The sequence below is a fragment of the Lepidochelys kempii genome, chromosome 3 (assembly GCF_965140285.1).
Source record: "Lepidochelys kempii isolate rLepKem1 chromosome 3, rLepKem1.hap1, whole genome shotgun sequence".
NCBI lineage: Eukaryota > Metazoa > Chordata > Testudines > Cheloniidae > Lepidochelys > Lepidochelys kempii.
Window position 1 is genome coordinate 103,100,866 of NC_136382.1, and position 27,717 is coordinate 103,128,582.

The window sequence follows — 27,717 nt, forward strand, 5'->3', positions numbered from 1 at the left end:
CTAGACATAGTAAAATCAAAATCATAAGGATACAGAGTCATTCCCAGAGTAAATTAAGAGATGGCAGATACTTTCTTTTCTAGAGTAGTTTTCTTCCTAGTATTATGGTAAACATATTTAGGATGATGATGTATCATTGAGACTCAAATATGTAGTAAATTCTTGTCTGATAGTTTATATGTTGCTGCATATATTCTTTTTTTATATGGAGGAAGGATGGTTCAGTGGTTATGAGACTTATGAGACTGCAGTTCAATTCCTTGCCCTGACACAGTCTTCCTGTGTAACCTTGGCCAAATCACTTAGCCTCACTGTGCCTCAGATCACAATCTGTAAAATGGGAATAATCATCCCTACCTTGAAGAGGTGTGAGGGTGAATACATTAAAGATAATGAGGGACATATATGGCCTCTATTACCATAAAATCTAAGTACCTAAAATCTAGATATACTTCATTGTTTCAAAAAACATCTTGGGCATTGATCCTTTCTTGTGATTGTGCTGCTCCAGTGGCACAAAGTTGGTTTAAGACCAGTTTAGACAGCCACTGGTATAGAATCATAGCGGTGAATCCTACACTTTCCCCTTTATTGTCTCCTAGTATTGGGGGAAGCGCAGCTCCCAACCTGTGCCGTGATGTCTGGCTTTAAACTGTCAGGGTACTTTACCCTGTGTCCCCTGATTCTCAGCTCTTTTTGTAAATATGTTTTTTCTGTAAATTTTGTTGTCATGTTGTTTATTAAATAAATTTTCTCCCAAAAGAGAAAAGATGCGATAACATGAAACAGAAGGATAAGGATCTCTCAATATGTTTTTCAGGGTTTTGTAAATGTTAGTGAGTGAGTAGCATGCTGCTGCTATAAATAGGGAGAGAGTGTTTTATGGTGAACAGAGTGGTCAAATTGCATTTTCAAGGTGTGAAATTCTGGGATTATACTGGTACTTAGATGGACCATTTTCCAGGGTTTCACCTTTGTTCTACTATTCTAACATTTATACAGACACTCTGAATGTACAGATGGATATATATACACACCCTCAACTATTCCCCATCAAAACACAGACCTGCCATCTCTTGTCCTTCTCTTTGCCCTATTTCTTGTTGTGACCTGGGAGAAACAAAATATCTATCTTTTAGGCCTTACTGCTCTAATTATGGCTGTGAATGGAAATGCAGAACAGAGTGGAGAGCTGACTTAGCTCAGTGTCACAGTCAGACTGGCAAACTGTTTGTATGCAAGGCCAGTACACAGCCATAGAGGGACCAGCAGATTAAAAAATTCTTCTTTTAAATCTCACCCTCCTTTCCCACAGGCAGTAGCCTAAGGGAGAAAAGAACGGTGATCCTGATTTCATTTTGGGCTTCTAGTGGGACTGCAATCATAGAAATCTAGACCTGAAAGGGACCTCAATAGGTCATCTAGCCCAGTCTCCTGCGCTGAGCCAGGATTAAGTAGTATATAGACTGTCCCTGACTGGTGTAATATAAATAATACTGTAGTAGCATTAACAAACTCTGACACATTGAATGAAGATTTTTTTAACATGAGCAAGATTGTAAGTGTCTCATTAAAATATATGGCAAATTGCTTCTTCAGGGGAGGGAGCCAATTGAAAGAATAGCTTGCAGTTTTCCCCTGAAGCAAGAGAGGCTTTGTATGTCAGAGTCTGATCAGTGCAGAGCTACAAGATATTAATTAAAAATCCCCAAAGTCACAATTAAGTGATTTTGTCTGATTTTTTTTATTGGACTTTCCAGAGTTAATTATTTTTTGTTATCTAAACATGTCTGTCTCTCAGCTTGTAAGGTTACTTTGCTCATCTCTTTTGTTGATGCTCTTCATGCACCATAAAATTAGTACACTTCTATTTTTAATTATTTACTGCAGTAGCAAATTATGATCATTGGTTTCTGAGCTGTTCGGTTATGACCTGTGTGGCTGAGGATGGTTTTTGCAGCTGAGCACCAGTTGGCACATAGAGTTTTCTACAATGCTAAACTCTTAAATAAGGATTTGTTGATGTGACAGGACATGTGTTTAGGAGACTGTCATCATCTGTTACATTTTATGAGGTACATTCCTGTTCTCTTATTAACAATATGTATTCTTCTTTCTACAATGTCCCAGGGATTTCTCACTGTTTTGGAGCTGATTAAGCTGTACCCAACGTGGTAAAATCATTTATTTCTTTAAGGTCAATCCAAAGGGCAAAGATGTTCCAAAAATACCACAAGTCAAAGTTCAGGCTGGTAAAAAGGAATGACTGCCTTTCATGGCACTGCAGAGGGGAAAGTCTTAGTTCTCCAAACTTGAATGTGTGTTACTGAGAATTCAGGATGATGTTTTCGACAGCCTTAAAAATAAGTGCAAAATGTGACAGTACAATTGAACAGACAAAACCCGACAGTATATTTTAAAAGAAAAGTCAATGTTCTACTCTATGGTAAAAGTGTATGGAACTTTATCAAGTAGATAAGTATTGTGACAATTTGAGTCAGATGTAAGCTAGTGCCAAAATGTATTCTGCTTTTTCCGACAATTTTCTGATTTTTCTGATCTACCTACATCTTTTAGTTGTTTCCAGTTAATCTCTCCTTTTTATTATTATTATTCAGTGTACAAGGGGCTCAGGGGATTGATTATTGTTGGGGCCCTACCAAATTCACAGTCCATTTTGGTCAATTTCACAGTCTTGGGATTTTTTTAAAGAGTCAGTCTCAGTTTCAGATGTTTACATCTGAAGTTTCATGGTGTTGTAACCATGGGGGTCCTGCCCCAAAAGGGGTCATGGGATTTCACCCTTACTTTTGCACTGCTGCTGGTGGCGGGCACTACCTTCAGAGCTGGGTGGCCAGAGAGCAGTGGGGTCACAGGGCATGGGGAGGTTGTTACTTGGGGTAGGAGGTAGGGCCAGCCTTTCAGCTGGGCGACTGCCCAGGGCCCCATGTTGGGGGGTGCTGTGGTTCTCCCCCACCAGCCCAAGGCCCCTTTAACACCTGAACGCTGAGCCCGGAGCCAGGGAAGGGCAAAGCTGGGGATGTCCCAGCTGGGGGCTCCTACTGCAGATGGAGACCAGTACATTAGTCCCTGCCAAGCTGGGAAGGAACAGGACTTCCTGCAGGAGCCACTCCCAGGGCCAGGTCAGACCCACCTCTGGAAACCTCCCCTGGCTGCAGGAAGCTCTGTGGGTGCGCTGCCTTCAGAGCTTCCTGCAGCCGGGGGAAGTTCCCAGAGGTGCATCTGACCTGGCCCTGGGAGTGGCCCCGGCAAGGCAAAAGGAAGTCCCATTCCTCCCCAGCACAGCTGGGACAAGCAGCTGGAGCCCGGCACATGGTAGGAGCCTCACTCCCCTACAATAGCCAGATTTTATGGGGGCAATCAGATTTCACAGTCCATAACGTGTTTTTCATGGCCGTGAATTTGGTTGGACCCTAGCGTTAACTGGTTCAAATTTGGCCAGCCTTGTTTGTGATTGAAACATGGGAGCTGTTTTGATGGCATATGATAACAAGTTGGGGGTATCTTAGAGGACAAATGCTCACACCACAAAAAATCACCACCAGTATTAACGCTTCATGATCACCCTTTGATGGCAGTCTCTGAAGACAGCACAAAAATAGAGAGTGGCCCATGAAGACCACGCTATCCTCTCACTCTCAGTGATTGTCTGTCCAGGTCAGAGTTGAGTCACATTAGCTGAGAGGTACAAGGATACTTGTTACTACCCTCGCTATACCATCTCCCAGCTGTCACCTTTCACCAGCACTAATATACTTTAAAAAAACCATTCAGCTGCATTGATTGTTTCCTGTATTTTGGTCAGATGTCTCAGGACCTCTCATTTTGCTCTTATACTCTCTTGTTGTCAACCCCCTACTTTCATCCAAGGAGTGATAGACAGGAACTCCCTGTGGAGTCCAGCAACAGCGCCCTCTCTTCCTCTTCTCCAGCGTCCATAACACCCTCCCAGAACGAGTCTCCCCAAAGAGAGGGAGTTGGACTTAAACCTGAGGCTCCCCCCGACACTAGGAGTGCCATTAGGCCAGCAACATTAACATTTAACTCTAACATTTCCACTTGTGAGGCAAACTTTTTCCAAGGGACAGTGCTATTCCTATTAAGTTCAGCAATACTGCCCTTTTATAGGTGTGTTCTCACACCATTGTTCAAGTTTTTTATGTTGATTTATATATAACTAGAGAAAATAATATGAAAATAGGTTGTTTTTATTGTATTTGAATACAATAAATAAAAGGATTCAGTGAGCATTTCTTGCCAACACCTGCTCTTCCTGGTGGTATTGAACAGCATGCTGCCACTAAAGAAACTAAGAAGTTTGGACTTTATCTGGGACCCTATCATGATTCTCTCCTCTTCAAAACATATAAATATTGGTTCTGCTGAGATATTTTTACTTAGTCTCCTAGGAGGCATTCCAGTGATGGCTCAATCTAGCACAGAAGTCCAGACAGTCTGGCTCCAGTTTATACCCTCTACTAACGTAACTAAAAGCACTGGTGTTTTTGCTATAGAGAAGTGCTGTAGCTGATTTGGACTCCATTGAATACTAGTAATTTCTGGCTACAGAGGATGCCTGTAGAGGCCAAAGGGCTGCTGCTATTGGTTTTTTTAATTCATCTGTGGAAAGTTACCAGATTTTTTAATAATAATTTTTATATGTGTTGTTTCAGAGTAACGCAGAGTATATTAGCAAACGTTCAGTCTGCTTCATTACATTTCTTTTATAGCTACATTGTGTATAACTACTGTGGGTGTCCCTTTGCTTCTTCCCTCCTTAAATTTCTTGCTCTCTTTTCCATATTTTTCTCTTGTCCTGTTTTAGTTTGTACTCTAGTATCTAAGTCTGTGTCCTCAAATACAAGTTAAGAGACAAAGTGAAGATTAGGTTATTCCTCCACATTTTGAAACCCTTTGATTAAGCTGACCAAAGTACATGAGAGTGCTTCTTACCCCTTCCTTCCTCCCGTTTGTGTGGCAAGTACTGGAACTTGGTCTCTACTGTTTGTTAAAAAGTGCATTATGGAATTTGGCAAATTTGCTTAAGGAGGCCAGATTTTCTCCTCAAGAACTCAGTAAATTTACCTTGACAGAATTTCATTATTCTGAGATCAAAAACTGAATATATGAGAAGCTGAAATGAAGTATCTTAATTTTGTTTTTACTTTTTATTATATATACCAAAATGCTACATATTATTTTATGCAGTGGTGGTGTAGCCATGTCGGTCCCAGGATAGTAGAGAGTGGGTTATAGATTGTTGTAATAAGCCATAAATCTGGTGTCTGTATTCAATCCATGATTTTTTAGTGTCTAGCAACCTTATGCTCCCAGGCTTGTCCTTTGAAAGTGTTGTGCAGGTTTCCTTTGAGGATGAGGACTGAAGTCAGAAATGATCGCTTTGTGAAAAGTGTTCACCACAGATGATAGGACGGTTTTGTATGTTGTTATTTTCCTCTGAGTTCATTTGAGAGCATAGTTATTATCTGGTGTCACCCACATAGTTGCTATTGGGGCATTTAGGTCACTGGATGAGGTACACCACATGTTGTGACAGGCATGTGTCTCATTTATATCTTTCAATTACACTATTTTTTCTCTCTTCCAGTAAAATGTAACTGTGTTAAAAACAACTGGATTATGATGCAGTCATTTATAGTGTATTTCCACAATTAAGTGGAATCCCATGTACTGCTACAGACTAAGGACCAAGTGGCTAGGCAGCAGTTCTGCAGAAAAGGACCTAGGGGTTACAATGGATGAGAAGCTGGATATGAGTCAACAGTGTGCCCTTGTTGCCAAGAAAGCTAACGTCATTTTGGACTGTATAAGTAGGAGCATTGCCAGCAGATCGAGGGACATGATCATTCCCCTTTATTCGGCATTGGTAAGGCCTCATCTGGAGTACTGTGTCCAGTTTTGGGCCCCACACTACAAGAAGTATGTGGAAAAATTGGAAAGAGCCCAGAGGAGGGCAACAAGAATGATTAGGGAGCTGGAGCACATGATTTATGAAGAGAGGCTGAGGGAACTGGGATTATTTAGTCTGCAGAAGAGAAGAATGAGGGGGGATTTGATAGTTGCTTTCAACTACCTGAAAAGGGGTTCTAAAGAGGATGGATCTAGACTGTTCTCAGTGGTAGCAGATGACAGAACAAGGAGTAATGGTCTCAAGTTGCAGTGGAGCAGATTTAGGTTGGATATTAGGAAAAACTTTTTCACTCGGAGGTTGGTGAAGCACTGGAATGTAGGCCCATTGACAACAATGAGACTACATATGTGAGTAAAGTTATGCATGCGCATAAGCATCTGCAGGATTGGGGTCAATCAGCATACTGCAGAAATAAGAGTTATGAATTTCATATTTAAGGGGGGGGCAATTCTCTTAACATTCACTGAAAAGGAATTTCAAGTGGTTAGAGAAGAAAACTAGATGCTGTCTCATGTATCTAGCCAGTTTGTTCTTTTCTAAAATTACTAGTCTATTTCATGATGATGGTTAACATCCAGTGGTTATTCCTTGAAGACAGCACGGATCTATCATCTCTCAGCTCAGGATTCTATCCCCAGCTCTCCTACAAACATCTCATGTAACCTTTGGCAAATCACTGAACCTATGTTTTTCTGTTACCTCCTCTGGAAAATATACCTGTGCACTTCCTGCACTTTTCACCCAAGTACTCTTGATGCCAAATGGTCATTTTAGTGGAGAATTCAGGAAGAAGCCATTTTACAAGGTCCTGGAGTTTCCTTTTAGAAAAATAGTCAACGTGAAAATATTGAAGTGGAATAGTGAAGCTGACAGAGAATTTGGTCTCGTTTCCAGCTAATGACAATTTCTTAAACACTTCACTCTTCTTGCTCTTGAAATCTGCTTCTTGCCTGGGCCAGTGCCAAAATATGTCTGTTTCAAATTTTCCCATTCGGTTTTAAGTGCTTCAAAGCAGGAAAAAGTTTTTGCAAAGTGCCTACTGCAATGGTGGCCTGGTCCTGATTGGCAAAATCTTTGTTCATAACACAAATAAATGATGATTTGTGGTTTAGAGTGATTCTGCTGACAGAGGGATACAAAACGTTACATTATTTCTAAAGACAGCAATTTTAAGTCTTTTAACCTCAAAGTACTTAATTTACTAAAAAATTTCAGAAAACTCTGTAGCTGTCAGCAAGTGAAATGTGGATTTTTTTAAAAAAATTACAAGAGGATCAGATCAGCCTTATAATGGGAGTATGGTGGCAGCCTAAACTATGGAGAGTCTAACTCCTGTCTGTAATAAACCACAAACAGCTGCAGACCATGTCCAGCAGCAGGCCTTTACAACTTGAATTAAAGGAAGAACTCTGTTAGCTGTGAGTTACAAAAAGACCTTTATGTGTTTTCCTGGTACTGTGGGTCTCCCAATCAGTAGTGCCATGGAGTACATGAGATTGGCTAAGAGCCTACAGTGAAAGGGGACTGGAGATCAGCATCTGCTGGGGTCATGAATTACAAATATAGAGGGAGAGTTTGGAATTTGGTCAGGTAAGTGCCTGCAGTGAAAGGAGGATAGATAGTGGGGTTGTGTGGGAGGAAGAACAGGTGTTCAGTTGGAGTAGTTGTGAATTAGGCCAGGAAGTGTTTTTGGAGTAGCAGAAGGTGTGGGAAGAGAACTGGTATTGGAAAAATGCATAGGTGGGATGAAGGCTATTTCTCTAAAGTGAAGCTTGTTTGCGGGATGGGTGAAGATTCAGACTGGTTTTTGTTTTGTCATAAGGCGTACACATTAGAAATCGAAAAGACGTTTTAAGTCCCCCCTCCCTTGCACCATATAGCATTCCATACCATTATTCCATACAATACAATAGCTAGTGAGTTTTTTCAGTTTTACGTGTCCTCACTAAAGAGGCTTCTGACACTTAATTTGAGAGACTATTATGCAGTCAAATGTTGGGAAGATTTTTCTAATCCAAAATGAATTACTATGGTGTAATGGATGGTGTAGCAAACTGGATGTCAGAGAATGTGTTTTGTGTTCCTGGCTATGTCACTGACTCACTGTGAATGTGGCCAAGTCACTTAACTTCTCTATATCTTAGTTTCTCTGTCTGTAAAAGGGGAATAAAGACCTGACCAAACCTTTATACAACGCTTTGGGGTCCTTGGATGAAAAATGTAAACTATTCTTATTAAAATAAATATTTTCTTTACTAAATTCATCTTATGACTTCTAATGAGCAGTTCTCCTCCTTGGTACAGCTGTAAATAATTTAGTTAGACTTTAATATTTCACCTTCTGCAAATATATAAATAGTTATCATGTTTCTCCTCAGCCATAGGTTAGCCAATCTATCAATATTTAGCTTTTTTAGACAATTTTTCATAAAACAATCCTTTCAGCACCCCAAGGATTTTGCTGTTAGTCTGTGAACTCCCTTCAACACATCAATCCCTAATAGTAACTTTATAGTAAAAGGTTCAGACCCAGAGAATTTTAGAGAAATTACAGCAGAATGTTGGCATACATCAACTTTTGAATAACTGCTACCTGAATGAATTGTAATTAAATATCTAACCTAATTTTTAATTTTCTAAGGATCCACCAATGGCAGTGACCCTGGGCCTGCGAATGGAAGAAATGATTTTTAATCTTGCTGATACACATTTGTTTTTTAATGACTTGGAGGTAAGAATCTACAGAATGTAACATTGTCTGTTTCATCCCAGAACATGACATTAAAGGTTTCCTACCTGTTAGTATTTCTTACACATAGCAATATGGACATTACTCTGGGGTTGGTCCTACTCACTGAACAATCACAGGCAGTCATATTGCAATAATTTTTAAGCATCGGGGTACTTACATGAAGAGTGGGGACATCCTCAATATGTCACCTCTGTCCCCTGCAACAGTTCTTTTCACTGTAGCTGTTAGAGTGTTTAAGTCTGCAGATTTTGCTGCGTCTGCAATGTTCTCATAAGAAGGGACGTATTTGCCTCCCACCTCTTCTTTCTCAGCTTAAGTGGTCCCTTTTTGCCTCTAAAAGACCTTGTCTGAACAGAAGAGTTTGAAGTCCTCTTCTTAAACTCCTCCTTTGTTGCCTGCCTCTTGGCTTTCCCATATTCTCAGGGTAAAAAGAGCTACCCTTCCTTTTCAAGGGAAGAAGGAGAGCTTTCATTATTCTTCTCAGACTCTCATCAGTGAGTTTTGATGATAATAATGACAGACTTTTAGTCATGAACAGGCAATCTGGACATAATCATCATTCATGTCTCTAAAGAAATAGAAATTGAGAACAAACCCTAAAGTGTCTCCAGAGCTCCAATTTCAAAACCTTACCCTTAAAATAAGAAAACTCAGGTGCAAATTTTCTTTTCCCCTTCTCAACTCTCTGAAGAGCATTGTGGGTTTAGGGTTGAAGACTCCAGACAAGAAAGGCACATCAGTAAAATACAGCACAGTTGTACATAGTATAAAAAGAAAAAAATCCCTACATCTGTTTCATTATTAAAATATTCTATTTCCTTCCCCTCAGCCAATACAACAGATAGACTTTGCTAAATCCTGTTCAGTAGCTTCTGGATTCCCTTCAGATTTATTTTTGGTCCAAAAGAAAACTGGGAGTTTTCAGACTGTCCTTTAGCTTTTTTTGTATGTCATCTGTTTAGTCAGACAAGCTATAATCAAGATAATGAACCTCAGTCTCCTATTTCAGGTGTCTCTCAAGGAGGTGCAAATCCTTATTCACCCATCCATTTCAAATTCTTCCACTTATGAGTTGGCCTTCAACATGTTTAATTCATAGCCCTTAACCCTGCATGTCTTCTCCTCACAAAATGTATTCAACAGATCAAAGTATGTGCACCTGGAGGCAAGTGCCCATCTCATGTTTTTCATCTGGTTGTTTCTCCAATTACCAGCCTCTTTGTGCCATGCACAGACATGCTTCAGCGAATCATCGCCTAGTCCAAGTGTTCTTCCTCATGGTCTGAGATCACAAGGAAGCGTCGATGCAATCAGTCATGCTATTACTCAAGTCATGCTCTCCTCCCTCTGGTTATAGCTGGCAGACCACCGGGGATCACTCACCTGTTAGGGTCACCATAGATCCCCTGCTTGAGTATCAACTATTTGATAACCAGAGCCAACAGCAATACTGTTTATGCATTGTGCTCCACTCATGGAGTCTAGTTCTGTTGTTATGGAATGTGACAACCTCACAATTGTCAGTTTTTTTCTGAATAGGCAGACAAGATTTTTCAGATCCACTTCTAATTTGGATCAGAATACCTTCCCCGGGAAGACATTTTTACCACCCGTTGCAATCAAAATTGACAAGGTTTTGCTTCAAATTCTGAGAGAAAGGAACCTGATGGATGGATGTATTTTCCTTCCATTGGGGCGGGGACTCTCTTAATCGGCACTTCCTTTGTTCCACAGCCTATAGGGAAATCAAGAAGTACCAAGCTGATGATGTCTTCATTGCCCTTCGCTGACCTCATTGTCTCTGGTTCTTCCAAAGTCACAAAATAACTGTGTCCCAAGCTCAGATCATTCCCCTTACCTTCAACCTTTTGTCCCAAGACCTGTTCTTCACCTGAGCTTTACCTCCTTTCTCCAGCAATATGAAATCTGAGAAGTGAAACCTTGGCTCTTCCTCAGCTAGTGCGTGTTTTATTGCAGTCTAAGTGAGATATCACTTGACCATGCAAAAGCATTTGGTGAATATTCTCTTTCTGGTGCCCCACAGCAAGGGATAGATTCTAAATCAATTTTTCAAAGCATTGCTTAGTTTTCGTTGTAATGAACCTTTGCCCTGGCATGCTCAGATTTCAGGTGGCAGCCATAAGAACCCTAAGTTCCTCATTAGCATGTGTCCAAGTTTCTTCAAGCTTGTACTGAGTTCAAGGCACCAGTAAGCTCCCTCTTCCAAAGTGGAACTTCATCTTGATTTTATAATGGCTTTGTTTTTTTCTCTTTGGGCCATTTGCCGAAGCTTCACTTTGTTTTCATTCTCACTATTAAAGTTGTCTTCTTTGTAGATATCATGTCAGTTTATAGATTTAGCAAATAGGGCAATTTCCATGCAGGAACACCACCTCCTGTTTTTTCCTGATAAGGTTCTTTTAACACCTTGCCCTAAAAGTCATTCTCAAGCTCCTTTTGGCATTTGGCCTGAATCAAAACATTTTCCCATTTTCGATAGCTTGCAAAGTTTCTTTTGGGATGTAGATGAAGCTTTTTGTCCAAGAATCTAGCATTCCAGTGAGATTAGTTTAAGCCAAATTTCTTGAATACAATTAAGTATTTTCTAGCCTCAACACTATTGCAAAACCAACTGTTTGTATTACAAGGTAGGACCAAAAAAAGCTTCCAAGACCTCTGTTTTGAAATATAGCAGAAGGCCAACAGGACTCTCCACCTTTCCAGAAGTCACAACTCCGGAAAATCAGTGTCCGCCTTGGAGTTAGTAAGGGTCTGGACAACATACGTAAAAGTCTGCAGGATGGCCACTTGGGAATCCCTTTACCTATGGAGGGAATTTCTCCGCTCTCTAAGATTTTTAATAGCGCTCCTTGATTAGGGAATTTAGATCTTCACAATGACTGGCCAATCTGCTGTTCGTCCTTTCTAAAAGCTCTACTAGGGTTCTGTTTTATTCTCTCCCCACCCTTTGTTTTCCCCTTCCCTCTTGAGTTGAGTACAGTTGTGGTTGGATACATTGGGTTATGCAGGATGTTCTAAAATCAGTCACTCTTGGTTTAGACCAGTCTCCTTTAGTCATTCCTTCCACAAGCTCCGCTGTCCAACATCTCTGACTCTCAACATGCTTTGTGTCCTAGGTTTTATGCCCTGGGCAGCATTGGCCAAGAAGAGTACATCTGTCTTGGATGGGGAGACGTTCTCAGATATAACTGGGTCCTGAGTTGTTGATGATCTTAAACATCAAGACCAAGGCCTTCAATTGGCATTAGAGGTAGTGAAATGGGAGGTAGTGGAGGGGCAGAGCACTAGTTCTCTCATCAGATGAAGAGCTGAGACACCATGTTATGCATGAGCTGGAGCTGCTTTATTCCTGTCATCTTCATCTCCAAATATAGCGCATGATAGTAATATAGTCTGGAGGTGACCAATGTGTGGATTACGTGCCCATCTACTTGTGATGCTACCTTTAGTCACCAGGTCCTCCAAGATGTTCTCTTCTTAACCTTCTTTGTCCTTTTCCCTCTCGTTTGATGCAGCCACTACTTGTCAACTGCTAGTAATAACATCCAGATTATTGGATATTACCACCTGCAAAATCTGCTCCCTATTTGTTGTCTTGTAATTTCCAGAAGTTCCCATGCATTGAGGTATTCCTCTGGAACCTAGTAACCAATGTTCTAGTCAGTAAAGCTTCTGCTATTATCTGAGGCTGGGTTTTACTTTTCTCCAGCAGTTTCATTCTTGAAGTATAAATTTTAGGTAGCTCGAAAAGTATCATTTGGGACCCTAGTTGGTAGCCTTGCCTTATATACAGTGGCTGCATGCTCTAGAAAATTCTTGCAGCAGAGCCATTTTAGACTGCTTAGAGGGTGGGGCTAGCCCAGTAGTAATGTTTGGATTAGTGGCAATTACATTCATTAGAAGATTGTTGTACAGGTAAGGAATAAAATTATATATCGTCCTACACAAATATTAAGTCTAAGGATTACTGAGAAATTTTGGTAGAAAGTAATTCAGTTCTAGTGCTTTCCCCATCACCATAAACACATGCACAAAAATCAGTGTCTACAAATGTTAATAATAGTAATTGGGACTTAGGTCCTGTATGTGTGCAGCAGTAAAATAGTCTATTGCTATTTATTGTAGTTTTATCATAAGTTGTGGGAAACCCAAATTCATACAGTTTAAAGAAATATACATACGTAATATTGGTTTAGAGAGTAAGAAGGGTAATGAGGTATGAAGAATCTATAAGTTTACTTCTTTCTCATGTTGAAATGAAAAAAAAATCAACCTTTGCTATTTTTTCTTTCATATAAAAGAGGGGAAAAGTTCAGGTAGCAGTTTAAATAAGCCTCAAAACTTGGCAGGCAATTCAGTCCAGTTTTAACAGAGACTGAGGCATGTACATGAAATGGGTGGTTCTGTACATCCTGAAAATGTGTAGTGCTGAATATCTGCAGTATAAAAGCATTTTTGTTTTCAGTGCAGTGAGTCACTGTTTTTACTGGATAATGAGATTACTATCCATTCCAAGAGGATAATTTTTATGGACAATTTGAAGGCTCTGCACTTTCAGTAAAATTTTCAAGCTCTAAAAATTCCTATAGGTAATTAACTGCATTGAAGTGTTATTTAAATAAATATTACTGCAAACAAAAGTCAGTTATTGTACCTGGACTAATTCTGTACACACACAGTAATAGAAAATATATTTTATCTTTCTTAGTTTTGAACTTGCACAGCCAGTGACCCACTGTGACTTGAGTGTAGCCAGTACTGTAGCTGTTATGAAAGGTATTTTACCTTAAAATTCAAATTAACAGAGAGCTTCCCCCCCCCCCCCATTTCTATCCCATCTTTCCTATAAACAAGTTACAATCTCCTAATGTTGTGCAACATGTTCATTGTTTCCACTGGGAACAGGAGGGAACTGACTAAAATCTGTACAAAATTTCTGGACTTGGCTTTATGGTGAACTTGAACATTTTTGGTATGAAAGTTTATCCAAATTTTACAAATACTTTGGTCGAGTGTGACTTTAAAAATCGAGAAGAAAGGAATACTTCAATAGAATAGAAAGAACACGAGTCCGCTCTAAGGTCTCCTTTGTGAGTGTTCAGTAATGCACCAAAGAAAGAAGCAAGTAACAATGCTCCCATAGCTCTGAAACAATTGGTTAAGAGGGTGAGCCATAGACTCCGTGAGGAGGGGGAATTGGAAAACCACATGTATTTCGATCCTATGGAAACTGAAAAACCCTCCTGCAGAGACCAGCAGCAAGGAAGTCAGAAAACTGCATGCTCTTGGACCCTCTTTCTTTCCTCCCCATAAATTGATGAATTTGGATCTGCCTTTCAAGTTGTAAGACAAAAATTCAAAGGAGAAGAAAAAGCCTGAGCCTTTGCCACTCACTCTTATTCAATTTTGCTGATAATTTCATTAAGTCAGTCTCTGGAATTTTAGATGTTGGTTATGTGCCAATTATTGGGTCTATTCCAAACAAAACTATTTTCTAGTACTAAAATGTACTCTAACTCCAGTACTCGTTATAAAATAGCTGAACAGTTAAACAACATTCAGCTATACACACTCCTTTTTATTTGTGCATACTTTGTGTATCCCTCATTTCCTCAGCACACACAAACTCACAGGGTCAGATACCTTTACACCCTTGACTAATATGTTACTCTTTGAGCAATCCCACTGAAATCAGCGGAGTTGCTCTGGAGTATGATGACTGCTTAACATGAGTAAAGATATCAGAATCTTTTCCAATGCAATATGGAGTCTGATTCTAGCATGCCCAAGATCAACTGTGTGGTATATCCACCACTGGCACCTCTCCATAGGCACAAACAATAGTGAGGGCAAGAGAGCAAGAAAACACTCCTTTCCCCCCCCTTTGCCCTCCCCCCATTTTCATAGAAAAACTTTGTTTAAGGCTCTGAATTCCAATAGCGTTTTGCTAGTTCCTGTCAGAACCAGGAAGTCCAGAGGTCCACACAAAAATAAACAAAGTTGTGGGTTTCCTGAACTTGTTAAAATGCCCAAAAAAGTTCTGTTTAGAGTGGGTTGTTTTTTATTTTACCAGCATCAGTTTGTGCAAACCTACTGTTTTTCCCCAGTGTCCACATTTATATTCTATAATATTCTGCACCCTGCAATAATCCCGTCTCATTTAGAGGGAGAAAAATGCATTTTATTACCCCCAAGGAAAGAACAATCCTTGAACCCAAGGAGCTCTTACACTTCTATGGCAATTACATGATTGGGTTAAGCCAAACAAATAGAATTTGGCTGCTAGTTCTTTTGGGTATATTACAGAATGATAAATCATAAATACAACTATTAAAATTATGTTGTCTGCACTCATTTTGTCCACAAATTGGTTCTAAAGTCTAATCTGACTTTAACAGGCTTACTTTGCATGGGAAAAAATCATCGTGTTAACTGTTATTAAAGCAATAAAGTGTTGGACAAAAAATTCTTATGAAATTTCTAAAAATTACATCTCTAATTAGACGTCCTGCCTTCCTGGTTTAAATTCTAAATTTTCAATGTGTATATTCTGAAACTTCTCCTTTCTTCAGATTTTAAATTTTCTTAGCAGTTGTACTAGACTGAGCTTTGAGACTTCGAAAAAGTGCACAGCTGGACTGGTGATTTTGTTTGACGATGACAGAGAGCTTGTCATTTAAGTGTATGCAGTTCTGTAAGTGGAAAGCTCAGCCTAAGTGATTTTATTAACGTGCGAGTTAAAGCAGTAGAGTGGGTGAATCAGTTTTCAAAACCATCCCTCAACCTTTTTTAAAAAATTAGAAAAAGTTTGACTTTTTCAATATAATCCTTTAATCCAAACCTTCACAAATTGTGATTATTTTCACTTGTGACAGCATCACTTAAATATGTGCAGGTAAAATCTCCAAACTAGTGAATCCATACATGTCCTTCAGATGATATACTATAACTGTGGTACAGAAAACAAATGTAAAACTATCCATGCAGCACTTGTGTACACGTTCACTGAGAATATTTTCTTGTGATCCCACATTCACCTCTTTTTCTCCGTAACTGTGAACAATGGAAAAACCTTTAAAAAAACAGTGCCTGAATAAAGAAAAAGTTCTTTTTAAATTATACATTTTCTCTTTATGTTCCATACTTCCTGTTTTTTTTCTGGGACTGGACATAGTCAAATACTACAGGACAGGCTGTTTCTGTGGTTTTTTTCAGCCCAGCTGAAACCAGGAAGTAGTGGAGCCCTCAAGAGCTTGATTTTGTGAGGTTTCCAAACCAAAGAGGTTTGGGTAAGTTCAGATAAGACTTGGATAAGCATCCAGACTTTTGGAGGCTTAACAGAAATGACAGATCTTTGACGTTTGTCTAGCTTTTATATAGAATGGAGAACAATGGTCTGAACTGATTTTTGAAATGCTGGGTTAACACACATCTTACCAACGCATCAGAGAGAGACTAGGAGAGGGTTTTTTTAAAGAAATTCTGTCTAAAATCACATTGAAGTACCTTGTAACTTTCTTTGGCGACTCCATTTTAACTCTTAATTTGAATAGTGTCTGAGGAGTTGAAATTTCTTTTGTTTCGAAAGAAAAGTTTATCATGATTGAGTGTGTAGACACTGCCATCTTCTGGCACAATCAATGCTACACACAGGTTGTTTCATTAATGCCTGTACTAAAGACATATTGGGAAGTATTAACACATACGTGAACCTTTAAAACAAGTTATCTTTTTACTTTACTTTTTCAATAGGAATGTGATCAAGTTCATATAGATGATGTTTCTTCTGATGACAATGGGCAAGACCTAAGGTAAGATATACTCTCTTTCAAAATTTTATTTTTTGCAAGATTAAAAAAGTTCATTTTACAGAAATAAATTGTATTTATTTTTAATATATTTTGGGTGTTTGCAGTACCTACAGTTTTGCAACTGATGGCTTCCATGCAGCTGCAAGTAGTGCAAACCTTTGTCTGCCAACAGGTGTAAGAGGAGGGGTTGACTGGATGAGGAAGCTGGCTTTCCGTTACAGAAGAGTAAAAGAATTGTATAATACTTACAAGAACAACATAGGAGGTAAGGTTAGGACAAGTTGAAATATTATGAAGTTACATTTGAAGACATTACTGTATGGTTATGGTAATTAAGTAATGCTACCTTACTATACCCTTGGAAACTCCACAGTGGAATTAGTGCTATTAAAATGTAATATAAACGACCAGTCCAGAGTTGTGCAAGATACCCTGCCATTAAGAGTGATGGCTAGAATTTTGCTTCTCGGGGACAAAGAGGGAGACCCTGGAGAATTGTGATAGCAGCACACTCAGAGTGAAATTCTGGCCCAATTGATGTCAATGGCAAAATTCCAGTTGAGTTCAGTGGGGCCAGAATTTCATCCTTCAGACACAATTCCCTCGGACTTACTGGCTGTTCCAACCACCTACAATATTTTTTAGGAGAAAGGTCAGGTGTCCTTCTGCTTCCTCCCCGCTGGTGCCTTCATGCCGAGTCTGACTGGTCTGTTCCCCCATTCTGCTCTTTTGGTGGGCTGGGTGGTAGCCACACTCTCTTCCAAATCCCATTGAAGAAGTCCACTGGCAGCCAGCCAGGTCAGTCCACTGCATGCTGCAGCTTTGAAGCCAGAAAAGCTCTTCTAGTCCTGCTGCCGTGCCCTTTCATAAACTCTGTAGCAGACTCCCCCACCTGCGAGTTAACAGTCAACGTCTGATCTCTCACAAGATGATGGCTTCACACTCTTGGGCATCCAAGTGGCAGTAATAGCAGCAGTGTTGAAAGTGTTTTTGAGTTCTACTGTTGCAAAAGAAGGCTGAATGAACCCAGAGGATCCCTCCTGTAAGATTTAGAGGGCCAGCCAGCCCCAATCTGAAGAGCCCTGAGGGATCCAGATCAATCATCCACCCCCAGAAGACATGGTCTTCTCTCCATTCCCCTGTTCCAGACACAACTGAGTGGGAGACCCCAGGCCTGTGTGATGCTGAGGGTCCCAATGAAGCTCTCGACTATTGTAACAAGACTGACTTCATTTGAGGCTCATTTAGAGGGGAACCTAAACTCAAAACTCTCCTGTGAACTAAAATATGTAGGGTTGGCACGGCTTTAGAACCCAGTCCCACTGTCAGAAATGGGAATAATGAATTAGGACGATGTGGACAAGGAGTTTTAGTCACCATAGTAAACATTTCACTGAGAACTGGACTGACATATATCTTCGCATTTTTATTATTGAAGAGTATTTACTTACAGGAAAATGAAGCAGTAAGAGCATTTGTAGGTGGTGACTGTTGCATGGCTTAAGACCAAGTGGCTTAAGATACCTGAGATGTTAATGATATCCCAAGAAATTATCCTGTCCGGAGTGTCATATTACCATTATGAAATGGAATTTTTATACATTAAAAATACAGGAACAAACTGACCTACAGATTTACTGGACATTCATACAAAAGCTCCTACTGTGTCGAGAATTCTAAAGATGCTATATTCCATTTTCAAAAATGGGTTACTGAGCCACTGTGCAAGAACCTAAAGTAAACAGGATGGTTGTAATAGCAGGTATCAGTATGAGGGTGGAGTCCATCTACCTAGTGTATTCTGTACGTATTTTTCTTTTCCCTCCACAAACATCGTTTATGCTTTATTGATTATCTAATGTATTCCACCCTTTGTGGCCAATTCATACATGCATCCTGCTGCCTCCAACTTTTGTAACATTATTTCCTCACATTGTGGTCTTGTTGACAGAGAAACAGAAAACCTGACTGGGCTAAGTTATGGTCAAAAGTGTTCTGCCCTTCACATCTAAGGGGACTACAAAGAGGTTGGAGGGAGGCTTTTATAGTTTGTGAGACATGATTAAAGGAAGGATGACATAAAGTCTACAAATACTTCAAGGCTGCAACAGCTTCAGATACCAAGGTTGGATAGAAATTGTTTAGGGTCCATAACTAGAAGTAATGAGATAACATTAGCAGAGATAATTGGGGCTGCATTTCGGTAGGGTGTATGGTTATTAGGCTGTGGATAGTCTTGCAACAGAAGTGGTGGTAGTCTAATTGCTTTGGGGAAAGTACTAGAAAATGTACTATAGGGAAGAAACACACACACACACCCTCAAACAACCGGGTATCTAAGCTGGTTATTAATGAGAGCTCAGGTGTCTTTCAAACAAAATTATTTAAGTCCTAGAATCTTAAACATCCCCATTACAGTGTGGAGAAGTAAAACCCCAATCCAGTCATCACTGAAGTCAATGCGAGTCTATCCATTGACTTCAGTGGATGAATTTTATCAAGCCTTAAAAGCAGAATTCAAAATAGAATAAATTACGGTAAAATCTGCATGTTCCAGCTAAAGCACAGTTTAATTTGTTTGTTTTTCCTTACTCATTTATATATAAGGTCTCCTTGGCCCTGCTAAAAGAGATGCGTGGCTGCAGTTAAGAGCAGAGATTGAAGCTCTGACCGACTCCTGGTTGACAAATGCACTTAAATCATTATCAATTATTAGCACTAGGTATGTACTTGTGTATATTGTAAGAACATTAATATTAATTTATTTTATATTAAAAATACAAGTGCCACAGCAGAATAGCCTTCATAAGTAACCCTATAGTAAATCTGTGAAGTGGAGGGGTGAAACTCTTAAGTTAACAGATTTCAGTTCTTTAGATGTACGTTAAAGGGACACTTACAGTTAATGTAAGCCTAAAATGGACTTCACCTTTAAATTATGTCCTCTAAATTCAAAATCTCTCTATCTTGTGTTTCTGCATAGTGTCTGCCTGTAGTGGTACCCAAGCACGGCACAACATTAGAGCACAAAAGCCCAGAACTCAAAGGTCTCTGTCCATTCCTGCAGAGATAATAATTATGACTCTGGGGGTATGTCTAAACTGCAGTGTGAGACCAGGGTTCAAACTTGGGCTTATGCCTAACCTCCCTTCCACCAACACACAAATTGCTCTGACCCAGGGTCTGAGGGCACCATAGGGGAAGAAGGACCAAGCCAGAACCGAGGGTTCAAGCCCTATTGCTTGCAGTGTAGACACAGCCATTGGATTCATGCTCTGGGAGTCCACCCTTAGCATCCCATAGGCTGACTTTCTTTGTTCTGTAGACAGTCAAGTTTTCACACACTACACAATGAACAAAAGGCTAAGGCAGCCACATTTTGGGTGGGCTCTAGGGAGTCTGGGATATGGGTGGTTGTACTCAGGCTGCACAATGTGTTGTGTACACTGGAGCCCCAGATTGGGACTGAAGGTTCAACAGTTCCTAATCTGGGGTTACAAATTAGTGTAGATGCTCAAGCCCTAGGTTAACAAATCCAGGATCTGCGAACTCATGTGCTATTAACCCTGGACTTACATTGAAATATAAACATGCCCTGAGTGGATATGCAGGTTTTTTTAGAGCAACTCTCTGTTTAACCAAAGTAATTAAAACGCAGCATTCCCACCCCTAAGAAATAAAAATAATCTTCATTGCTGGTTCTCCAACAATGATATTCCCAGAGCAGTACCCGTTCCCTCTGAGCTAATCAGTACTGCAAGTGCAAAACCACGGAAAGGAACAACATGGAGCCACATTGTCTTCCATTTCAAGAGTAACATGGGTGAGATGAATTGGTGTTAAGGGAAAAGAACAAAATGAACAACTATTTTAAACATCTACATGTTTTTTTAATAAACAGCAGCTAAACTGGAAAACTGTTTTTAGCAGTATCTAATGAAAGAAAAAAATAGAAGTACAAATAATTTGTGCATGTGTGTTTGACACCATACTACTTATTTCTAAAACTATCATCCACACAGTATTCAAAAACTGCATTGTCATTTAAGCAATAATGGCTGTTGGAAAATTATTACCGATTACATAAAGACCAGTCAGAGATGTTTAAATAATTGTCAAGTATTTCATGAGTACTGTACATTTATCAATCCTCACAATGTATCTGAGGTAGATGGGTATTAGCTCCATTTTACTGAGTAGGAAGCTGAGACATGAGATTACATCACTTGCCAGAGGTCCCAAGTTAAGCCTGTAGAAGAGCCAGGATTAGAACCCCACAAGTTCCTGGTCCTAGCCCCCTGTTAACACCAGTGGGCTACACTAGTGATCAAGCCCTTCCTTGTCTGACCTTGTAATAGTGTTAAATTCCATTTCTGGTTGTAGAGTTGCTGCCATCTGAACTCCTCAAAGCCAGACTGAAGTGACATTAAAAACTTTCCAGTTTCATCACTGATTAGGTTTTTCTCTCCCCTCCCCTTGGAAAGATTGCTCTTTCCACACTTGAAATATTAAGATGGTGATGTTCAGTTTTGAGGCCACCATTAATTTACAATTCTTGGGTGAGAAAAATATGTATTTCTCTATTGTCCCTGTCCTTCCCCTTAAGGCAGGAATGACAAGTCATTTTTCCCCCTCCTAACTCTTTTGCATCTGATTGTTCCTTAGTCACCAGTCACTGCCAATTTGAGAGTGCTGTTTTGGGAACGTTTTTGAAAGTGACTAGTGATTTGGGGTGTCTCAATTTTTGAGCATTTATTTTGACACATCTTAAAGGAAGCCAGTTGTCACAGCACTGCAGACCTACGCACTTGCCTGAAACAGAAAAACCTTCAGACAAAGAATAAGATTTTTTTAATAAAACTGTTCTCAACGCTGGTTAAGTGATGGTAATGCATTTGGATTGACGGTTAAATGTCAGGAATGCCATTAAATGCCTGAATGCCATCCTGAATTCAGGTTAAATGCCTGAATGCCATCCTCGGCGGCCAGTTTTATTTAGCAAAATAGGAACGGTGTAATTTTTTTGAATGATGTACCATTATGCAGGTTGAACAATTATTTCTCTCCCTTCAGGAGTAACTGTGTAAACGTTTTGGTAACAACCACCCAACTCATCCCAGCACTTGCAAAAGTCCTGTTGTATAGTTTAGGAGGTGCTTTTCCTATTGAAAATATTTACAGTGCAACCAAAATAGGTAAGAAAATTACTCTTTAGTCCTCAAAGACTGCATTTGCTTTATCATATGAAAATATTTTTTCTTATTAGTTATGGATGGATTCAAAGCCACTTCTCTGATAGCATGAATGTTTAGGTAGAAAATAAAGTGTTCATTGCTTCAGTTTTTAAGATTTATTGACTGTTTAAATACTGTTAAGAAATTTAAACATCTATGTTTGCTATGAGTACTTCTAATCCCAGTACTTGTCACATTTATATATAGAATATTTACCATCTAAATATATAACTCTGTCACAGGGCGACACTGGCCCTTTTAGAGCACCTTTTAGTGCACCTGATCAGTAGGCTCCAATTTGGCCAATTAAGAGGGCACCTGGGTATAGAGCAGAAAAGAAAGCCAGTGAGAGAGAGAGAGTGGTGAACCAGAGCGGCCTGTGTGGGAATCAGGGACAGGTGAGAGCTACCAGGGACTATGGGAAGTTCCTAGAAAGAAGCAGAAGGTGTTTTCTGGGAGAAAAGCTGAAGGCAAGAAAAGCGCCTAGAGGGGTTTGTTGGCTGACTTCCCCAAGCAAGAAAGCTTGGGTCAGAGAGCAGGAGGAGCCTGCTGGATACAGGCAGAGCTGCGAGGCAGAGAGGACTGAAGATAGGGGAGTAATGGAGGGGCTTGCCTGCTGACATCTCTAGTGCTGGATGCAGGGGAACTGAGAGAGGGCCAGAGGAGAGGCTGCACTGGGGGTTCCTATTGGGAAGAGCAGGATTATACCTCAGTTGGGAGGGCTGTGGTGGCTGTCCTGGTACAAGGACAAGGGATGACTAAAAGTCCAAGCAAGGTTGAAGAAGCCAGTATGTTATGTGTTTCATCATACAATAAGTTTAGTTTTCATGACTGTTTGCACTTGAGTGAGAAATGGACTACATGTTCGGGACTTTGGTTTTGGACCATTTGCACAAGGTTTTATAATAAATCAGCCCCAAGCAGGATATTTATTATAGCAAGAGAACCTGAAGAGGAGTTACTGGGGACTTTGGAATGGGACATTGAGGCAGGCATGCCTATTGTGCCATGGCCTGCCACAAGAGGGTCTTCCCTCTTACATTCTCCCTGTTGAATTTCATCTTTTATATGACAGGTTTCAGAGTAACAGCCGTGTTAGTCTGTATTCGCAAAAAGAAAAGGAGGACTTGTGGCACCTTAGAGACTAACCAATTTATTAGAGCATGAGCTTTCGTGAGCTGTAATTCCAGTGCTTTTTATGAACCAGCATTTTTATAAATTCAGCTACCTCGTCAGCATTATAAGAGAGGCTCAGCTAATTTCTATTATAAACTAAGATCTTCATTTCATACACAGCAATTTCAGGCATCCAATACCCTTCAAGTCTGTTAAGTAACTTATAATTAACTTCTTGTATTATACAATGACAAATTATACTCTTGAAAAGTGCAATCTACAAAATAAAATTTAGTCTTGGATTTTCAAAGGTACATCTAAGACTCCTTTGAAAATGCAAATTGAGGTGCATGCAGAGTGATTATAAAATATGAGGAAAGAGTGAAGGTTTCCACCTGATGAAAGGTTGTATTAAAAATTCTTAAAATGATTGTGACATTTAGGTCACAGGACAACCCAAGTTTCTACTGAAAATCTAGGGAGAATTTCCTGTCGAATATGATATGGCCTCACTTTTGACTTCTGATGGTTTCAGAAGAACTTGCATCTGAACATTAAAGGTCACCAGAATGGTGATTTCCAAATAGCTAATAATTTGGAAGAGTTCATATCTGACAATTCATCCATTCCAAATTTTAACTAAAAAATATGAAGGTTGAATTTATCAATCAATCAGATTTCATTGGCAAAGTGTCATGAATATATTTGTTTTTAGAACAACATTTTTTAAATGTGCCTTTCACCAGCTCAAAGAAAAACTGATATTTTTAATTAGCTATATCATTCCATAATGAGGAGATGCATGAAATCATTTAAAACTTTCTCAAAGAATTAAGTATAGCAAATAGCCTAAATTACATTAAACCGCCAATTTAATGGATTTCATTTATGGCAACCTGCACATTTTAACTAATGTGCAAATTGCATTCAGACTACAGCAAGGAGTGATATTCAGAGTAGCACCATCTGCCGCAGGAAAGTAGAACTCTTGCCTGACATGCAGCGGAATTGTGCCCAGTACTACATCCCTCCCCTCTCCCCACATCCTTTCAGGTGGGTTAGGCCGCTGGGGTTGTACAAAAGGAGTGGTCCCTGCACTCCGAGCATAGCATCTGTAATTGGAGGTGGCCCTTAAACTCACTACAATCTGGTCCTCATTCAGCAGTTCCAAAGCACAGTGTTTTCCTAATCATAAACCTCCTTTCTTGTCACTGGCTGAGCCCACCTAATCCACAGTCTTGCAAAATGGCACATGTTTCAGGGGCATCTTCTCAGCAACTTTGTTTCATTTCATTCTTCCCCCTAGCTTTGAGTGCCCATTGTCCCATAATGACAGCTCTTTCCCTTTCAGTAAATACATTTTAAATGAAACTGCTACTGTCCTTAGGGGAAAAAATTAAAATCTGCAAGTATTGAAATTCAATTTTATGTTTTTACAATGGTGGTAATACCATCCTCCTGTTACGGCCAAGATCTGTACCTAATATCAGATAAATCTGCTTAGTCTGACCAAAGGAATTCAACAACTGCTTTTTTGCTGGTTGTATCTGTGAAACAAGCCAAAAGCTGGGAGTTATGAAAAAAAGCACACTTTTTGATAGGATTCACTTAACCCTTTGTAAAGCTTCAGGATAACTCACATGATGGCTTGAATAAGTAGTGCGTTGTTTTTCAGGCAAAGAAAGCTGTTTTGAGCGTATAGTGTCCAGATTTGGCACTAACATAACTTATGTTGTGATTGGAGATGGACGAGATGAGGAGCATGCAGCTAACCAGGTAACTTCACTCTGAACTCTTATCTCATTTATCTTCCAGGAAAAGAAAGTTGCTTTGAACGAATAATGCAAAGGTTTGGCAGAAAAGTAGTATATGTTGTAATTGGGGATGGTGTAGAAGAAGAACAGGCAGCAAAAAAGGTAACCTGTCTCATGAAATGTTGGTGTGATCTATAGAAAGGCTTGCATTAGTAACTGTTTCATTTCCGCTAGTGTTGCACAATGTCAGATTGGCAAATAAGTTAAATATTCAGAGGCACCAAGAGCATGATAAGGCCTACACTTACATTAAAATAAACCATTTGGATTCTAGCATTTGCTCTATGACAATCTGGGTAAGAAATGTACCCCACAAAATTAAATGAATGTTAATGGGGAGAACAAAGCAAATGAAACCTAATGAAGTAATAAAGCAAGAGGGGTTTGGGTTAAAACAACACGGGGAAATTAGTCAGAGCTATTGGAGAGAATGCAGAAAACCAGCAAAAAGTATTGTGCCAAAGTTCTACTATCATGAAGAAAAACAAACGTTATTAGAATATACATGGGGAAACATGATTGATTTTAAAACCTAGTTTGTTTCAAGAAATACTTCTGCAAAAGGAGGACACACATGTACAAATAGTTTCTTCAAAGTAAAAAACAGTTTATTTTCAGTTTTCTCAAAGTAAAAATTTAAGTATGATGTATAAGCAATTAAATTTTCAATATTTGAAAACAGAACAAGTAGGAAATCTTTCAGAAGTCAAACGCATTCCCCTGTAACTCCCAGTAACGTAGAAAAGCTGTACTCTGAATGTTGTACTCTTTGCCTCCTGAGTTATGACCAGAAACACCAAGAATTAGCACTATGGATAGCAAAACTTAAATCTTTCTAGCATTTTGATGTGTCCAGTGTGTTGTTTTGACATTTACACTGTAATGGAAACAAAATCAAAATGCTCATTCCAAATGGTTGCTTATAGAGGTGCAGTATTGGTGATGGGTCTGTGCTGAACACAGGTGGTTGGTTTCGGCAGTTTCCAGTTGGCATGCTTCTCTCTAACTGTAGCTGTACTTGCATGAATAGATATGGTTTTCAGAGGAATAGATGAACACAGCAGTTTACAAATAGATCTGAACTGAGCAAAAGAAAGGTTCTTACGTAGTTCCAGGGAGCTAGTAGAGTGTCTAGCAGCAGCCTTCGAAGAGTGAACTGGCATAGGTAGATCTGTAATTCACTATACTGCATCTACCAGCAGACATTGATGCTTTCTGCAGTATCGGTCATCTTTATTTAAACCAGTGTTTTGAAAGTTTCTCTCTAGAAGAGTTTTCCCCCAGCTGGGGGGAAAAAAGCAAAAACAAAAAATACTTGTCTCTGTTGCAAAATGTTACATATGAGCCTTTCCTTCAGGACTGTCCTATAACCCTTTAAATGGGGTTATTGAACTTTTTTAATAAATAAATTGTGATCATCCTTTTTCTAAAACATTCCATAGTAGAAATGAGCAATGTCCCCTGGCCAAAGGAAGGGAGTTGCATTCAGTGAGTTTTGGGCTATTTCCAGTGTGAATAGTGAAACCAACTATCAGATTAGCTCCTCCTAGTTATAAGAATTAAGCTCAGATCTATTTCGGTCTGATTTTTGTCGGTATTTTACTAACAAACATCAGGCTGCAACCATAACATTACAAATGTATTGTTGCGAGTTTAACTGTATTTATTTGCTGTGCACCTTCTGCTGTTGACAAGGTGTTCATTTTCCCCTCACTTTTTCCCCCTAACAAATGTAGCACAACATGCCTTTCTGGAGGATATCAAGTCACTCGGACCTCTTGGCTCTACATCAAGCACTGGAACTAGAGTATTTGTAACTGTGTTCTATAGTTGGCGATCCTTTTTTATATTTCAAGTACACTGAATTTTTATGTGTGATTCGATGCCTCTGGCTTAACACATATGAATTGTCTTAAGAAGGGAAGAAATATTTGGAATGAAAATTCCACAATGAAGAATTCAGATTGCTGAATGGAGTTAAAATGTTAGCGCTACATAAGGAAGCTCTATGGTCTTATATATGCAACATTTTTAACGAATAAAAACTATGGAGGTTGCTGATACACACCAAATCAGCCCTAATGGGAGCGAACAAAGGACTCATGATGGCAAAGCACCAACATGCGTTTTCTGACCGACACGGTGGTGGTCAACAACATTCCTCAATATGGGGTATACTCTCAGCACTGAGGTTTGAACCAGACTTTAGCCTACCTAACCCAGAAAATCTGAATTGGAATGCACTCAGACTGTATAATGACAATCCTGTCTAGATCTGTAATTTGTGTAAATTATTGATGAAAATAATTTACTGTGATTTTATTAGCAGCTGATTTTTGGAAGTGGATGCAATTTTTCTTTTTTGGGGGAGGGGGTGGGGAAGGGTTATATAATATTGTCTCTTTTCTAAGTTTGGCAAACAGAATGTGCATAATGATGTGTTGTGCCTTAAAGACAAGACCGTGTTTGTGTGTTACAATGTAATTTTGGTTAAAAACTATGTAGATAAACAAAAAAAAAAGTTGTGAAATTTTTTTGACATGACCAAATTTCAAATTCAAGTAATCAAAAAGCAGGGCTGCACCAAAAGCGTTTGTTTTAGTAAGAAAAAAATAAAGGAAAGTTTGTGGTTTTTATTTGGTTTCTGAATAGTTCCACTGAGGCAAGTTAAGAGGCTTTTGGGAGGCTGAAATGATATTGGGGACCGTTACCTTCAAAGCTAAAGCAATTGCATCTTGAACATCTACACATTAACATCTTGAACATCCTTTCTTCATTCTCACATGAGAAAACTTATTCATTAGTTACTTACAGATACCGGAAAAAACATGCAGAGCGCACCTGCCATTTACAGAAAACCAAATTAAGTCTCTTCCATTTCCCTCTTTCTCAGGTTAGGAAAGGCCTGGAGGATCATATTCCACACTAGTCCTACCACCTCACATCTGATTTCAGTGTCATGAAGCAAGTGGAAGTGTTAATGACTAGTGTATTGTGGAGGATGGAAATTGCTCTT

At 39.4% G+C, this 27,717-nt stretch overlaps 1 protein-coding gene across 1 annotated transcript in view; it reads left to right on the top strand.

Annotated features, from left to right (window-relative positions):
* The window catches only part of EYA4 (EYA transcriptional coactivator and phosphatase 4), a 199,657-nt gene extending 172,619 nt beyond the window's left edge, over window positions 1–27,038 (top strand). The window contains exons 11-17 of the mRNA XM_073335208.2: window positions 8,595–8,684; window positions 16,479–16,537; window positions 16,642–16,802; window positions 19,145–19,259; window positions 21,611–21,732; window positions 24,703–24,803; window positions 26,438–27,038. Of these exons, the coding sequence (XP_073191309.1) occupies window positions 8,595–8,684; window positions 16,479–16,537; window positions 16,642–16,802; window positions 19,145–19,259; window positions 21,611–21,732; window positions 24,703–24,803; window positions 26,438–26,518 (729 nt within the window). The 3' untranslated portion in view covers window positions 26,519–27,038. The remainder of the gene's footprint in view (window positions 1–8,594; window positions 8,685–16,478; window positions 16,538–16,641; window positions 16,803–19,144; window positions 19,260–21,610; window positions 21,733–24,702; window positions 24,804–26,437) is intronic.
* Window positions 27,039–27,717: the final 679 nt, after the last annotated feature.